Source organism: Pyrus communis, chromosome 5, assembly GCF_963583255.1.
Source record: "Pyrus communis chromosome 5, drPyrComm1.1, whole genome shotgun sequence".
Lineage (NCBI taxonomy): Eukaryota > Viridiplantae > Streptophyta > Magnoliopsida > Rosales > Rosaceae > Pyrus > Pyrus communis.
Genome location: NC_084807.1, coordinates 28,782,820 through 28,800,772, shown reverse-complemented (window position 1 = coordinate 28,800,772; position 17,953 = coordinate 28,782,820). Strand labels below are relative to the sequence as shown.

Sequence of the window (17,953 nt, the reverse complement as noted above, 5' to 3'; positions counted from 1 at the left end):
AATTGATTTTGTAAGGCAAGGAAAGTTGCTGTTATACGGTCATAAGTTCTCCCGAGTTACACTAGTAGTGCCTATACTACTACACATATAATATAACACACATGAGAAATGCCAAGAAGACTATTTTGATAGTCGGACTCTCCATAGATCATTTGTCATCTCATAATTTAATGTCAATTTTCGTACTAACATTATAAAATATTATGCCAAAAATATAAGACAACAGAAAGTCCATGAGATTTTCACTTTCGAAAGAGTCATTTTATCATTTCTTAACACACATTGGATTGGATGAGGCAAAATGCGGGTGTTGAAAAGCACATGTCAATGACCACGCACGCATGCTGTTGGTAAAAGCCCAAGTACGTGACTTGGCGGCACTTATCATGCCTCATTAAACAAGGTCACCGAGGACAAGTAGAAGAAGAAGAGGAGACTCCAACATAACATCATTTTCAACTTCTGACTCTATACATATGTAAGTTAGGTTAGTTAATCAAAGCGCATAAGTGTCTTTTCTCGTATCTTTTATAGGTTCAAATTCTCACCCTACAAAGCATGCAGGTTTATTCGTTGCTTAAGGTTCAAGGTGACCCACCACCGTTGAAAATAAAATCAAAGGTATTGATTGATTTGGAGTACATAGCTAATGTGGATCCTACAGAATACCTCGTTTGCTACTTTTTTTTCTTTTCTTTTACAACCCATAAACCTTCCGGGGCTTTTGGAGTTGTGGACTTGTAAGTTTCAGCCATTTTCTTTTGTTTTTCGGAATAATTATAATCTGATCGCGTGATTGGTGGTAATTGAGTTGTGGGGGGTCGTGCAAAATCAAAAGATTAATAAATAAGCAACATAAGTACATAACATGATTTGGTTTTGGGATAGGATTTTTCACATCCGATTGTTAATCTTTCACACTCATCTCTTTATTTCTAACCGTTAAATTTAAAGAAAAAAAAACACCACCCAAGGTTAATAAAAGTGCGAAAATTTTCAAAAATGTGTGTGTTTATCATTCAGCTCAATAATCTTGTTCGTTAACTCAAAATAACTTAAATCCCAAACGCTAACTCAAAAATCTTGTCCGTTATCTCTTCTTCAATTCTTCTATCTTTTAGTGTGTGGAAATCTAGTCACCTAGCAAGGCTTGGGCCATTAAGTCATTGTGGATCGTTTAAAAAATGGGGTCATTTTTGAACTGTTTGGGTTTAGGCTTTTGAATATTTAGGCCCATTTTTGAACGTACTTGATCTCGTTCGATCATGCCGCTCATTGAAAGATCCAACAAACCAACGGCAAAATTGAAAATCTCGACACGGACATAAGTTTTGACTTTTAATTTTTATTCAGCGGAAATCGTAATTAAACTAATCATTCCTGCAACTTGCATCTTCTCACAATAACAATAAATTAGTTGTTTTTTGTGTTTTGATTAGTGATTAATTATCATATGTTCACGACTTGAATTATAGTAAGCAAACACGAGCTAAATCCACACACATGTATATCGATGATCCTGTATGTTCTTGCTGGATGTATAGTGGTCTGCATAGTGGATGCAAAGTTTAGAAAGGACATAACAAGAACTGACAAATTTGCGAGAGTCACATTGTAGAGGTTGATTCAAAAACCTGTTTCTTTCTATATGTCACGCGTGCCAAATATGTCTATCGCTTCTGTCAGGGGGATTCTTGGTGTTTCGAGAGTTACTTGGGAGGTTCGGATTGAAGGTGAACTCCATTTTCATTTGCCTCCATATATGAGGTGTTTACTTTTGTTTGTTTGATATATTCTACAATACCAAATAATGTTAGGAAAACTAAATTTTGTAAACCATGTGACATGAAATTGACGATTGAATTATTACTTAAGTGTTGACCAACGTGTTTATTTTTTAGGATATATGACATGATTGTTGATGATTGAATTATTACTTAGTGTTAATTAACGTGTTTATTTCCTATTAGTGACACACCATTTAGTCTGCAAATTTGGTTTAAAATTTGGGCAATGCTAGGAAGACTAAATTTGCAAACTAAATGAAGTGTCATTAATGCGAAATGAGCATATTAATCAATGTTTAAGTAATAATTCAATTATCAACTTTTATGTCATTTAGTTACAAAATTTAATCTACAAATTTAGTTTCTCTAGCATTACCCTTAAAAATTTGATCTCCATAGCATTACCTTATTTTTTTTATTGGTGATACATTATTTAGTTTATAAATTTAATCTACCTAGCATTACTCTATTCCCAATAAGGAGTTTTTTCTTTTCTTTAGAGAAACAACCATGTTGAATCCTCCAGCAACTCCATTTTTGTTTAATTTTTTATTCATTTTAAATGCTTTTGTTTTTGGTTTTTGGCTTAACTTGAAATAAAACTTTGTCATAGAGGATTTCAATTTTTTATATTTTATTTTTTACTTTTTTTAGAAAATAGGAACTATTAGTGGCAAGTCACTGCTATTCATTCCTTTTGGAGGCTGAAAAGACTTACAAAAGCATTTCAGTCTCTCCTGACCATAGAGGGATTTCAATTTACTATCATTATTGTGAAAGTAAGTGAGGACTTCAATTACAGGAAATGCACTTTAAAAACTAAATGTTGGGTAAAAATTATAAAACAAAAAGAAGCTTGAGACTAAAATTATGACATCAATCGAAGGAAGTTTGAGCCTTTTTTTGGTGGAGAATTTGAAGGCTTTTATGAGTGAAGAATAGAAGCTTTTGATACCTTAAAGAAAGTTTTGGTATCTTGAGCTTTACTTTGTTAGAAAACTTGAGGAGTTGAAATTGGAATTTGGTTGGTTTAGGCCACCTCTAACCGAAGGGGTTAAATATAGTGTCGTCCAGAATTATAGCTATGCAAGAAATTATTTTTAAATGAACAATATCAGGTCATATTCATATATTATCTCTAACCGAATAAGCTAAATGTAGCCCCCTCAATAATTTATTATTTTTAAGTTTATTCTTTAACTTTAATTATTGGTTAATTGAATTAAACTACCATGTTAAAATAAGGTTATTCAAACATAATATGGAGTGTTACGTGTCGCTAAATGTTGTTTAAATTTGATTAACTCCCCAAAGTAGTCCTAAGGTCGATATTGTGTTATCTGTTTATTTGGTATTGTGACATATTTATTAAATATTCTCAAAATTAAGATATGTTTACCCAATTGAATTTGAATGGACAAAGTAGATAAAAAAACTTGATGCATGCAGGAAAACATGTTTTAAAGCTTCTCTTTGTTTCTGCTGCCAGGAAAAAAATAATATCAATATTGTTGTTGGCTTGTATACAAAAGGGGATTCGACTGCTGGTTTTTGCGTAATCCAAATTCGTATACAGGTATGCTACTGTTGGAAAAGTTCAACTTCTAATTTTGTGCACATATGATTCACGTGAACAGATACTCTTTTAATTAATGTGTTATTATCACAACACATTGACAGCCAAAAATTTCTTTGGACAGCAAGGTATAAAAAATTTCACTTTATTAGAAAACTTGAGGAGTTAGAATTGGAATATGGTTGGTTCATGCAGTATATATACTTTGTATATATACTTTTATCTAGCTGCATTTCCATTCTTCGAGATATCAAATTTGAGCTTCTCAATTTGAGGTATCCTTCATGCATGCCATTTTTAATCATCGGAGTACTCTCTGCAATTTGTTATTTGATCTTCTAAATTCAAATTTTTAATGACATGCAAAGGGTTTGGTCCGATTCGGTTGCTCATTTAGGTGCCATAACCCATCATTGATTTGAGATATTGTTGAGGTGAATTCCTCTCAATGTGTTTTATTTGTCAATGTTTCAATATTTGTATTTAATTGATTAAGTTTTTGTCTTTACAAGTTTAAATGAAGTTTCAAGTATTGAAGTTGAGTCTCAATGCCAGTGCGAGGCATTTAAAAAAACTTTGTTGTCACATTGGTCTACTATAATCTAATATTTATGATGTTCTAGTTTCACTGCTAATGCAATTTTAAATATATTTGTAGTAATTCTAAAGCTTTTGAGCCAAAATAGTTTTTGGGATTGACATAACTCCTCACCTTGGTCATTGAGATTGAAAATCGATAGAACTGGTCCCTTCCACCATAAACCATTTTGATCATTCCGTGAACAATCTCTTCTCAATAAGGATAAAATGACAAAAATACCCTTACTTGTTGTTTATTAATTTTGACCCATTGTTTATTAAGTTGAGGATATTTTTGTCATTTTGGTTCCTATTTAAGAGAGATTTTTTACGGATGGACAAAATGATTGACGGTGGGCAAACTCAGGGACCACTTCTATCGATTTCAAATCTCAGGAATCAAAGTGAGGAGTTATGTCAATCTCAAGAACCGTTTTGACTATAATGCCTAGTTCTAATTCAACACATGTTTTAAAGCTTCTCTTTGTTTCTGCTGCCAGGAAAACAATAATATCAATACTGTTGTTGGTTTGTATACAAAAGGGGATTCGACAATTGGATATTGTGTAATCCAAATTCATATAGAGGTATGCCACCGTTGGGAAAGTTTAACTTCTAATTTTGTGCACTTATGATTCACTTGAACAACTACTTAATTACTTAGTTTGCTCTTTTGATTCGGTGTTACTGTCACAACACATTGACAACCAAATAAGACGTATGACCAACAATATGACATCGTTTCAGTTGAATTTTGTCTAGGCTTCGAATTGAGGATAATTTGAATTGGTCTATTTAAATGTGAATGTTTGAAAAACTACTGTGGTGTTTTCACTTCTTTGCATATGTAATCTTCTCTTTTTTAATCATGTCTTAGATGATCCGATATATTTATTTTTTGCACATTTGAGTACACTGAAAGAATATTGTGTAAATTATCCATTATGTTCAAAATTGAAATTGGATACAATATTTGTAATCCATTGGAAATCTACACACAATGCTTGCAACACATTTAGTCCCTTATTTTTAACACTTATATACAATACTTGTAATCCATTTGGCACAACTAGCTAATCAGTAGAACTTTGATTTGTTTTCGAAAAGGGATTTTCTACATCGATAACATCATCATCTGCATGAAACAACTAGTTATTTGCTGCAGAGAACGCTACCAAACTTCGGTTTCTGCCACTTGCTGTTGCTGCAGAGAATGCTACTAGCCTACTAAACTTAGCCATTCAGGTATCATCGCTGTAAGCTTCCATGTAGCTAAACTCTCTCTCTCTCTTTCTCTCTCTCTCACACACACACACACACACAATTTCTTTTTACTGTCAGGCTAGCAGGGAATACTGAATTACTGATCATCACGGAGTGTCATAAACTCGATTGAGTGGTTATGGATTACAGAAGAGAAGCTTCAGATGTGGAGAGCCCAGCAGAGGGGTTAGTACTTCTTTACATTAGGACTGTAATTTTTTGTCTGTAATTTTTTCAAATATATTTTTGTATCAAACACTGGGACTCATATCCTTACTGCTTTTGGCTGGCCAAAATACTTCATCGATCATAAGGCTGTAACTTGTGATTATGATCCATGCGCAACCTTCACTTATTCAATATCACCTTACGCCTTCATTTAGCTTTCTGCATTTCATCTGTCTGCCTATTTTTACTCATGAACTCTCATATGCACATCCTTCTGCATCGTCACACAGCCCTTATATGTGCTTCACACTAAAGAATGCTCGTGAACTCTCATATGCCTATCCTTTTATGTTTTTTCATGATTCTGATGGGTGCAATTTGTTCTTTTTGTGTCGTTTTAAGACCTGTTGCAGGACGTTGGAATGTATTGATTAAACAGGCATTTTATGCCCTAAGAAAGCGAAAACTTGAACAGAGGAAATTCCTTCACATATGGAGTAACATAATTGTTATGTCCTGTGTGTTAGCCGTCTCACTAGATCCTCTGTTTTTGTACATTTTAATCATTGATCAAGATAACAAGTGTCTTCAGATGGACAAAAAGCTGAGCACTACTGTTCTTGTGTTGCGCTCACTCACGGATATCATTTTCGCTATGCCTTTTATATATAAAGTTCACAAAAGCGTTAAATTTCAAATGCACAAAAAGTTGGGGGTTAATGTGGCTGCAAATACCACGAGAAAAGGAAGAGCGTTGACTAAAGTTGGCAAGAAAATAGCTCGGAAGATGTCATGGTTATATTCCTCCTTCATAAATGATTTTCTAGCTCTTCTTCCCATCCCACAAGTAAGAGAAATTAAACTCTTAATTTTTTTTGTTTGTGTGCAGCTATTCTTAACCAGCTAGCTGTAATTAGTAGATTTCTAACCCCTTTTTATTTCTTTTCTAAAGCTGCTAATAGTAGTTACATTTTACAATATGAGAGGCGCTGAATATATGGAACATAGAAAGCTTCTGAATGTCTTCATTTTTGGTCAATATCTACCAAGGATGTATCGAGTTCACCAGTCGTCCAAGAAACTTGGAAAGGTTGTTGGAACTTGGGTTAAAGGTCTATACAATTTTATTCTCTACATTCTTGCCAGTCACGTAAGTTTCGCTTCAATTATCATTTTATTAAGTGCTTCAAAATTTTGAATTTAACCAAAAGCTTTCTTATAACTTCGTTCAATGAAAATGACTTGAACTTTAATGAAAACGACAAAAGTTTAATATAATATTAAAAAAAAAGTTGTTATTAGTTAAAAGACAAATAAACCAATCAAAGCATTCTTCAGGCATATTAGTTAGAGAAATATTAAGGAGATTCTTTTAAAGTGAAACTTTTCATGGACTCTCTGTTATCTATCTCATAGTTTAATATTAATTTTCATACTAACATTATAAAACATTGCACCAAAAACATTAGGTATCAAATGATTTATAAAAAATCATATTTTTGAGAGAATCTGCTTAGCATTTCTATATTAGTTAAAAGACATGAAAAAGATTGAGATTAGGACATTGGGTTGACCCCATTTAATTTTATAAGCTCGGCATCCCTCGCCCATTTTCCTTCTTTTCATAACGAGAAGCCCATTCGCTTCGGTCTCAATTTTTCTTTTTTAACTGATACCCACATCCACATCAAAATGAGGATTCTTTTCAGGATCCACAGCCAATTCAGATTTAAGAATCTGGAATGCTTCTTTCTTCTGTTTGTTAATTTTTTTTTTTTTTTGAAAAAAAAAAAATTGTAAATTATTTATATAGAAATAGTGCCACTGTCTAGTAACGATAACCATTAGTTCTAAAAAACAAGAGACACCGGTTTCAGAAATAGTGTCACTATTTAGGATATAGGGTTTAGAATTTAAGATTTCTAAAAATAGTGTCATTGTCTAACAGGGTTGTCTTCGAGATTTTGGAATCATTATGCAAAATTTATAAAAGGGGTCCTCAAGATATTCCTCCAATTTTTTTTTATTATTTTTTTTTCACAAAAGTGAAACAAACTTCAAAACTCATGCTAATTATCAGTTTTCAAATATCATTACATAATAAGTAAAGAAAGCTACAAAAATAACCATCACTAAATAAACAATCAGTTCAATCTTAAGAAATCAAATGAAACAAAAAGTACATTGAAGTTTCACTTAAAGATTATTTTTCGTGTATTTATTTTTTTTTTTTGGCAAAATCATCAATTAAATTGTGGTTGTAACTTGTAAGGGCGACTAAAATGTTATTAAATTGGTAAAAAAAATCATAAATGATATAAACCAAATATAGTAATCGATATAACTATTTATAGTAACCATATTGATCAATGCAAGAGATATAATTTGGGGCCCCTTTAAGTAGACTTGGTAATTTTTTACACAATCTGTTAACACGACACGAAAATAACGAATTTCGGGTCAACATGATAACTAATCGGATTGATATTGGTCACAAGATAAGAACCCCTTAATAATGGGTCTTTAACAAATTTACACGAATGTGACACATGGGTAACCCGTTTCAACATGTTAAGAAAAAAATTATTTTGATGATTTTAACTTTTTAAACTACTAAAAAAACTTACTATAAAATACAATTGTTATAGTATATATATTGTATATTAAATATGTATTATTGTATTCTATTCTATATAAATTTAAAAAAATTAAGTTTTACTTATTTATTTATTTTTATAGTATATGATAGACAAAGATTGAGATTAAAAAATTATAAAATACATTAAAAACAAAAAATCAAGTAGTCTAAAAATACCAAACACATTAAACAATTTATAATAATTAATTTACAAGTCCGAAAAATGTGATAAAATATGCAAACCCTCATGATCCCATCTTCTAGCTTTAACTATGGGTACATCGTCGTTTAAAATTTTAAAACCATACAAACCCTCATGAATGGTATTTTTAAGGGAGTCCAAAATAAATATAATTCATAATCATTAACATGCAAGTCTGAAAAATGTGAAAACATATATAAACATGCAAGGTTCCTTAACCTTGAAGCACAACTTGCTTCGTTTTGCATATCCTTGAATATTTGGTATTTTGTAGTAATGTACTAATGTTTTTTCATTAGACTCTTATTTCGGAGTATATAATACTTGAGAGACAAACGTCGTTTTTCTTCATGTTTTGAAGTAATATTTATGTGACAGTATGGTATGCATATTAATTTAGTATTATGTTTTCATTTTTTGGGGTCAAATTATGTTTTTTATTTTTTATTATTTATTGATTTAACATATATTTTCTTTAACGGGTCGAGTCATATTACCTAATAATATTAATGGATTGATTTTGGGTCAGATTATATTACCCTTTTACTTTAATAAATGTTACACGACATGACCTGTTAAGATATCGGGTATATCACGAAAATAATACGAATGCCAGGTCTACCTTTAGGGGTCCTGTGCGACTGACAATTGGCTCCCCTCAAACCCAGCATTGTTGTCTAGAAATGGTGTCATTGTTTATGGTGACGATTGTTTTTAGAAACAATGACACCATTTCTTGAAATAGCAAATAGCAAGCACTATCTAGAAAGGGTAACCACTATTTCTAGAAATACTAATCACTATCTAGAAATAGTGACCACTGATTGTGACCATTATTTCTAGAAATTTATTATCTAAAAAAAATATTTCTTATTAATAAAACTTATTCAGTGTTTTTTATTAAAAATATGTCGGTAATAATTTTGGTATGTGATAAATAATTCATATTATTATGTCTTAAAAAATGATTAATTTTTAAACTTTACACATAACAAAAAAAAAACAAAGAAGAGATGAGAGGAGGAAGAAGTGCCATGAGAAGGAAAAGAGATAGATGATAATGATAATGGGTGAAAGAGGAGAGTGATGATGATGGTGATAGGTGAAAGATGAGAGAGAGAAATGATGGGGATGGTGAAGAGAGAAGGGGAACAGTGAAGGACGGTGAGAGAGAGAGCGGAATGAGGGGACACACGAGACCCATACGTCTGCATTTTTAGATATTTTTCAGTTCTTTAAAGTATTTTATTAAAAATTTCATTAAATTATTTTTTGTTAGACCATCCCAAATCCTTGGCCTAAAACCTAAAATTTTTAGCCCATAAACAGCTTTTCTGCTTTAACCCTTCTGACCCAAAATTGTGGCCCCAGATTATTAAAGAATGAATTTAGGCTAATTGTTTTTAAATTAACATTTAAAAAAAAATATGTAGACTATCCTAAATTAATTTCATAAACATTTTAACCTAAAAATATTTAAATTCTGATAAACATTGAAAAATCACTAAACTGACACATGAAACTCATGAAACTCATGAAACACTGTAGAAGAATATGAAACACATGATAGCTAGAGATGTATAAACACAAGACACATGAGCAAACACATGGTTTTGGAAGATGGTAGAAAGAAAAATTGGAAGAATTGTACGAGAAAATTGAGTTTTGTGTGGATGTTTCAACAAATATATAGGTATTTATAGAGTTTTTGGATGAATTTTGAGTTAAATATTTTTTATAATTATTTTAACCGTTGAATTTAAATTTGGACCGTTAGATCTTTTTTTTTACTGTTAGATTTGATCATATTTAATCGCAGTCGTTAGATTCAATAAATTTATAAATATAAAACAAAAGTATTAACTAAATTAAATTTGGACCATTGGATAACCAACAACTCATTCGAATATGAGCTATTGATCAACCAAAAGAGCCGTTGGGCTCATTTTTATTGGTAAACAAGTAAGAGACACACCCATGTGGGTGGGGGCTCCACCACTAATCTTGGCCTAAATATGGTTTTTTTTAATAGGTTTTAGGTCCAAATTAGAACTTGGGTTGAAATGAATTGGGTGGAGAATAGAAGGGGAATTATAGGTTTTAGACCATGAGTTGGAATTGACCTTAAGAAAAAAATTTGGAAAAACCTTTTTTCATTAAAACTCTCAAATTTTAATTTTATCTTTTCATTAAAGTTCAAGCCATTTTTATTAAACAAAGTTATTAGGTTGTTTTTTGTTAAGAAAAAGTGTAGAGAAGTCCTTTTTATTAAGAGAGATTTAACAAAACATTCTCAGTACTGTTCACTTTTAACAAAAAATCATATTTATACATTTCTCTGATACTATTCATTATACCTTTAAAAATGACTTTTCATTAAAAGAGAAGTTTTTTTGAATTTTCCATTAGTTTTTCTTTTTTATTTAAAGCTTCGTGTTATGTATTCACTAATGTTAGATGAAGCTTTCTTTTAGAAATGTTTGACTAATGTTCGATTTTGTATGCGCGTTTCAAATTATATGTACACTAAAACTTACTTTCATCTTCAATTATTACAAGGTAACTTTTTTGTTTGTTCGATTTGGTTCACATATAGAAACTCTTAGCATTGCCCTACACAAATTTTCCTTAAACCTTACATATTCCTTAGTTGATAAATCATTTGCTTATGAATTTGTTGCTTTTGTAGATACTTGGAGCTATTTGGTATTTCCTTTCTATTGAACAAGAGATATTATGCTGGCATAATGCCTGTGCAAATCATAGTCCAGATCCTATTGGGTGTATGAATACTTTCTACTGTGGGCATCAAACTACTAATTCGAGAAATATAGCATTTCTAAACGAGCATTGCCCGTTAGATACTTCAGATGGTGTCTTACCCCCATTTAATTTTGGAATATTTCTTGATTCCCTTAAGAATCATAACGTAGACCATATAAAGTTCGGAAAGAAGTTCTTTTACTCTTTCTGGTGGGGCTTGCGAAATCTAAGGTACGACGTATCCATTGACAATCAACAATTTTTAAAAAATATGTAACAAATATAATTTTTGGGTTATCTAATTCGGCAACATTGTCTATTATTTTGTAGTAATTTTGGGACGAATTTGACAACAAGTACGTACGTGTGGGAAAACTTGTTTGCGATTCTCGTTTCTGTCGTTGGCTTGCTACTGTTTTTATATTTAATTGGAAACGTGCAGGTTGTTATATTGAATCTCGATGCACTTTAACTTTCACCAATTTCCCATGTTTAGGAGTTGGGGCCGCGGAGATCATTCTTCGAGTATATGAAGTAATTGTTTGGTTTGTGGCGTGACAGACTTTTATGCAGATGCAAACTACAAAAATAGAGGAGAGGAGACAAAAAGCAGAGGAAGACGAGGAGACGAAACAGAAGATTTGGATGAAGATGCTAGATGTACGCAGGTGGATATCCGAAAACAAATTCCCCGATGATGTCAAGAAAGAGATCATGGATAGCATAGCGAAAATATTGAAAAAAGACAAAGATGCTGATGTCCAGAAGCCATTCCTTATTCTTCCCTGGCAAACCAAAAGATCTGTTAAACGCTATCTTTTCATGGATACACTAAAAAAAGTATGTTCTTCAAAACTCGATCCCTCTCCATCTATTAACTGCATCCATTTTCACTGCAATGTTGTTCTGATGATATATGTATGTCCATGCGCGAGCATGTGTATAGGTAAATAAGCTTAAAGACATGAATGAAAAAGTGTTGACGTTGATGTGCGATTGTCTGAAGCCAGTGACATACGGTGAGAACAGCTTCGTTTTTCGAATGGGAGATCCACTCGATTGCATGATGTTCATTATCGAAGGAACAATGTGGACCTACGGGACGAGTGATAATCAAGTTGGGCAAGGAGTTTCATCAATGGCTATCAAGCGCGTCGGGAAAGGTTACTTTTATGGGGAGGAACTTCTCAATTGGGCATCAGACTGTTTCAACGAACTTCCAGTCTCCAGCAAACATGTCAAAAGTCAGACAAAAGTGGAAGCATTTGTGCTCATGGCCAAGGACTTGGAAACCGTGGTCTCCAGATGCAAGACATATTGGGACTTGCACAATTGTAACAATCCTGAACAAGTGGCACTCTCTACCGTTCGTCGTTTATGTAGAATGCCGCAACCACTTCCGCCCCTGTCCTCGGCTGAAATATGGGATGACATTAGTCGTAGAACGCTCTAAACCTTATATACAGAGAGTGCTTGATGTTAGATATATTTTGACATTAGCATCATAATATGGTTCAAGTATTTTTTTATTTTTTTATTTTCAAGGATGGTTTAAGTAATTAAGTCAACTGCAAGTGTTTTATTAATGGTTTTAAAAATTAAGACTTCTTCTATTTCACATGATGAAATAGTCGATAAACCCCCCATATTCTGCGAGAATTCAAAGGATTTCAAATTTTTTATTTTCAATTTTCGATTGGCCGAATTTACGATCGACATTGATGTTATGTAACCACATGCAAATTATTCTTTGTTATGAAGCTTCAAAGTATATGATACTCCAATTTTTTTAACAGTTAAATCTTAATTTTTGTATTTTAAACTAATAATTTAACGGTTAAAATCGGATGCATATCCAATAGTCTCAAACGCTGTAGAAAAGTCGATAGTTATGTATATGTTTCATCGTTTTCATTCTGATGGGTGCAATTTTGTTGTGTGTAATTCTGTTGTCAATTTGTTTCATACATGTTTTTGCTACATTGTAACATGAATTATAAATGCTTGAATTTAAAATTGTAAAAGAAAGCTAGAGCTAGCTCAACCCCAAAAGAAGAGGAAAGACCAAGAAGCATTTTGTGATTGTAAATTAAGTCAATTGACTCCTCAATATTTTTTTGGCTTATTTTTATCTATGCCTTATGAAACTTTATTTTGATCTCATTTTACTTTATGCGACCTAAAAATCACCCCTTTATCTCTAAAACTCGACTTTTGGACTCTCTCTTTTTCCTAAAACTTATAAGCCTCCTTCTGAAACATATGTGGGATCCAACATCCAATAAAGCTATACTACATGTGCAATAAGTTTGATTATAAATCTCCATTATATGTTAACATTCAACAATCACTCAATTAGAGAATATTAAGTTTAAAAGAAATTAAAGAGATGAAAAAAATAAAAAAGAAATTGATTAGCATGGTACACCCAAATCAAACTCACATAAGAAATTAATATATCTAAGGTAATGTGTAGCGAATTTTAAGTTTTATATAATCGACTTTTAAATTTCTGGTGGCAAAATGGGATCAAGATCGAGTTCCAAAAAGCAAAATGAAGCGAACCTTGAATTACAAGGAGTGAAATGATAAATTTTGAGTTACAAAGAATAAAATGAGATTAAAATTGAGTAGCAAGGAGCAGAACTAAAATAAGCGAATTCTTTAAGATTTTAGTCAAGCAGAGCAACTTTCAAGATAAGTTTGACTCTAAATCGGGAAATAAACAAACATATCAAGCAATTTGACAAAAGCGTACAAAAGTCATTGCAAGGCTTAACCCAGTCTCCACCCTCTTAATTTTTTTTATTTTTTTATTTTCTCTTTTAGTACAACGATATTTTTATATTAAGCGAAGTAGGAGTTCAGCTAAACCTCATAATGGGAAACCTAATTTGGTATCGAATTCGCCATCTATGAGATTCGAATCTAAAACCTTTCACTTACAAGTAAAGAGGAGTACCACCAGACCGTAGTACTGAGTGGCTCCACCTAATTAGTGTAAATACTATCGTTTGTTCCAAAGAAATAAAAAAGGAAGGTTAGGGGAATATTTGGAAAAGAATTGGACAATTTCTTTCTCAACGACTATGTACAAACACTGTTTAAACCCTAAATTCTAATTATTTTTATTTTTTATTTATAATAAAATTGAATCCGAAAAAGTGTTCTCTTGACATGACAAATAATCTCTCACACTCGCTCGGCGCTATCTTTATTTCTAAATACCGAATTTATATTAAAAAAAATGACACACTAGATTAATAGAGGTGTACAAAATTTCAAAAATATGTATGCATCATTTAGCTTAGGAATCTTGTCCGTTAGCTTAAAAGACTTATAGTTCAAGTAATTAAAAAAATTATCTTATCTCTACACTTGAGATTCTTCGTTCAAGTTCTCTTCCCCAATTCTTCTATCCTTGGGTGTTTGTGGGGTGTGTGTGTGGATATCTAGTCACCTGGCAAGGCTTGGGCCAGCAAGTCATTGTGGATTGTTTTAAAAATAGGGCTATTTTTGAACTGTGGGTTTACGCTTTTGTATATTCAGGCCCATTTAAAAGGGACAACGATGGGCCCAAGTCAGAAAATAAAAAATAAAAACACATGCAGAGCTGAATGAGATGAAGCGAGAAGACGAAAGTAAACAGTGCTCGTCGTCGTTCAGTCCAACCAGCAGCTGACAAGTCAGCAAAAATGGCGGTTGGTCTCAGAAACATACGGTGCTCGTCCTCGTTCGATCACGCAGCGGAGCTACTATGTCTGCCGTCGTGTGTGCCGCTCATCGAGGGATCGAGGAAACCAACTCCAACGCTAAAAACCCCGGCAACAACGCGAGGTTTAACTTTTAATTTTTATCAGCAGTATCTTAATTAAACTACTCCTTCCTGCACCTTGCATTTTCACAATAACAATAATTAGTTCTTTGCGTGTTCTGATTAGTGATTAATCACCATATGTTAACGACTTGGACTTGGACTTGGATTAATTACCATATGTTAACGACTTGGATTGGGATTAATTATCATATGTTCACGACTTGGATTATCATATGCTCCTATATGTTCTTGGTGTATACTCTTGCATTTACTATTGCTATGCTCTGAACTCTTGTGACATGTAATAAAGGGGATATACTCTACTGTGTTCTTAAGTGGGAAGGTTGTGTTTAGTTTGACTCTTCTTGCAGGATAATTTTAGTTGATTTAATAAATCAAACTCTTTGGTTACTAATTGTCACACATTTTAAGTCTTTACCTATGGGTTCATCACTACTTTTGTGATGGCCAACACACATCCACCCTTAGTTTGACGAGTAATTGGGTCGGGGTGTGTCATTGCAAATGAGAAGTAATTTTCGCCAACATTTTTTTGTTTTTTAAATACCTCTATTTATTTATGAGATTTGATTGAATAAATCAAAAGAGAATCCAAAGATAAAAACAAACATATGATAATATAAAGAAAAAAGAATGTGCAAAAATCAATTTTCCAAATTTGTTTTTAATTAAATAGAATTATGGGATCATGATTTTTTGGGCCATGACACGTGGCACCTCAGGTGAAAGGAAAGACTGGAATGCTCATAAACCATGAAGCTCAGGTTATCAGACTAGTTAGGCTTCGTAGTCAAAATCAAAATAAGCTATTTCGACGAGCGGACTTGTCATAGCGCGTGGTCAAACAACCACTCAGCTACAGGTATTACATGTCTCCAAGTAAGGAAACCCTAGTTCAAGTCAAATTAGAATATCTTATGGATTTGGCAAGTAATCATAATCCTACGAGGATTAGATATCTTAACCTAGATTCCCTTCTAGATAATTCCCGATCTAATTGGGATTACTCTCTTAAGATCTCTATACATTTCGTAGGTTGGGTATTTATTAAGGATCTATCTCGATTTGATGGGTGAAATTTGTTCTTTTAGTGTCATTTCAAGATCTGTTACAGTACATCTGAAACCAATGATTACAATGGCATTATATGCCTTAATAAAGGGAATGTGTGATGAACAGGGGAAATTCTTTCACATACTCCCTTTTCTTCCTTTACTAGCTTTCATGCATGCGCCCACGTGCTTGCAGAAGACATTTTTTGAATAATCTTAGATCATGTTAGAAAAAACCCCTCACAAACCAATCAAAGCAGCTGAATTCACATAATAAAATCGGTCTTTCAATTTCCATCTACATTCAATTGAATTTACATTTAGAATAGATAAAATAATATTTAATAAATAACTGATTGAATCACAATATTGCTTGCCCATTGTAAAGCTAAGTCCGCCCCTTCCCTTTTAGTGTAGATAATATCGTTTGTTAAAAAAAAAAAATCATTTGACAACTAATTTAACCACATTATTATGCCCGTGCGAAAGATATTTTTTATAACTAGCATTACACGCCTCTCAAAATGTTTTGAATGTATTTAAAAATAGAGAAAATAATATTTAATGAACAACTGATTGAATCTCATTATTGCTAGTCTATTGTGAGGTACTAATTATAAAAAAAAAAAAAAAAAAGATGTACAAAAAGAATTAATTATTAAAAAAACACTGTTAAAATGACAAAAATATCCCTGCATTATTTGGTGTATTATTTTGGGTGCTTTTGAAATTTTTTTGTTTTGGGAACATTTTTGTCCAAAATTTTTTTAGTGAAGCTTGTGACCCCAAAAGATGTTGTTGGCTTTTTATATAAAGATGATATTTTTTTATGTCCTGTGTGATTGCCGTGTGACATCCCACATCGCGCAGAGAAGTGATCCTTAAATGTATATTCTCATCTCTACCTAGCACGAGGCCTTTTGGGAGCTCACTGGCTTCGGATTCCGTAGGAACTCCGAAGTTAAGCGAGAAGGGGGCTAGAGCAATCCCATGATGGGTGACCCACTGGGAAGTTGCTCGTGAGTTTCTAAAAATAAAACCGTGAGGGAATGGTAAGCCCAAAGCGGACAATATCGTGCTACGGTGGTGGAGCGGGCCCGGAAAGTGGTCCGTCCTGGGCCGGGATGTGACATGCCGTCTCACTAGATCCTCTATTCTTTTACATTTAATCATTGATCAAGATAACAAGTGCCTTCAAATGGACAAAAAACTGAAAAGTACTGTTCTTGTGTTGTGATCACTCAAAGATATTATTTTCGCTATACCTTTTATATATAAAATTTACTACCGTGTGAAAGTTCAGGATATGAAAGTTCAAGATAACAGGGGAAATTTTCTCGCTCTTCTTCTTGTCCCACAAGTAAGAGAAACTGAAGTCAAATTTTTTTGTGCAGCTATTCTTAACCAGCTAATTGTAATTAGTGGATTTCTATCTCCTATTTATTTCTCTTTTTTAGCTGCTGATGGTACTTACTTTTTACCATATGAGAGGCGCTGGAGATGTGAAACATAAAAAGGTTCTGAATATCTTCCTTCTTGGTCAATATCTACCGAGGATATGTCGAATTCACCGGTCGTCCAATTAACTTCAAAAGACTGCTAGAATTTACGTTAAAGGTTTATTCAATTTTTTTCACTACATTCTTACTAATAATGTAAGTTTCGCCTCGATTATCATTTCATTATAATATTGCATTCACTTTTGCCGGCTGAAACTTTCTTTAAAAGATGTAATTGAGATATTTGTGATTCCTATTCAAATTTTTATGGGGTTTTATTATAATTTGTGCCCGAAATTGATCCACTCAATCAACAAGATCTCTGAAATTGAAAATTGATCAATGTAGTTGTTGAAAATGGATGGCGCAAATCAATATGATCTTTCTGTCACAATTATGTCAGAAGTTTGCTATGTGCTAACGTGGCACATAACTAGATCCCACAAATCTAATTAAACATTGTCATGTGAATTAAAAATATTAGATAAATTTTTATTCAAATGATAATATTTAATTAAATTTGTGGGACCTAGTTATGTATCATCACATAATAGAATTTTTGACACAATTGTGGAAGAAACACATTGA

General features: G+C 32.6%; 1 protein-coding gene across 1 annotated transcript; it reads left to right on the top strand.

Annotated features, from left to right (window-relative positions):
* The first annotated feature begins 5,369 nt into the window (after nucleotides 1-5,369).
* Nucleotides 5,370-12,429, top strand: LOC137735710 (cyclic nucleotide-gated ion channel 1-like). Its single transcript, XM_068475154.1, has 7 exons — nucleotides 5,370-5,389; nucleotides 5,743-6,220; nucleotides 6,326-6,523; nucleotides 10,903-11,207; nucleotides 11,307-11,418; nucleotides 11,538-11,816; nucleotides 11,923-12,429. The coding sequence occupies exons 1-7, from the start codon at nucleotides 5,370-5,372 to the stop codon at nucleotides 12,427-12,429; spliced, it is 1,899 nt and encodes a 632-aa protein (XP_068331255.1).
* Nucleotides 12,430-17,953: the final 5,524 nt, after the last annotated feature.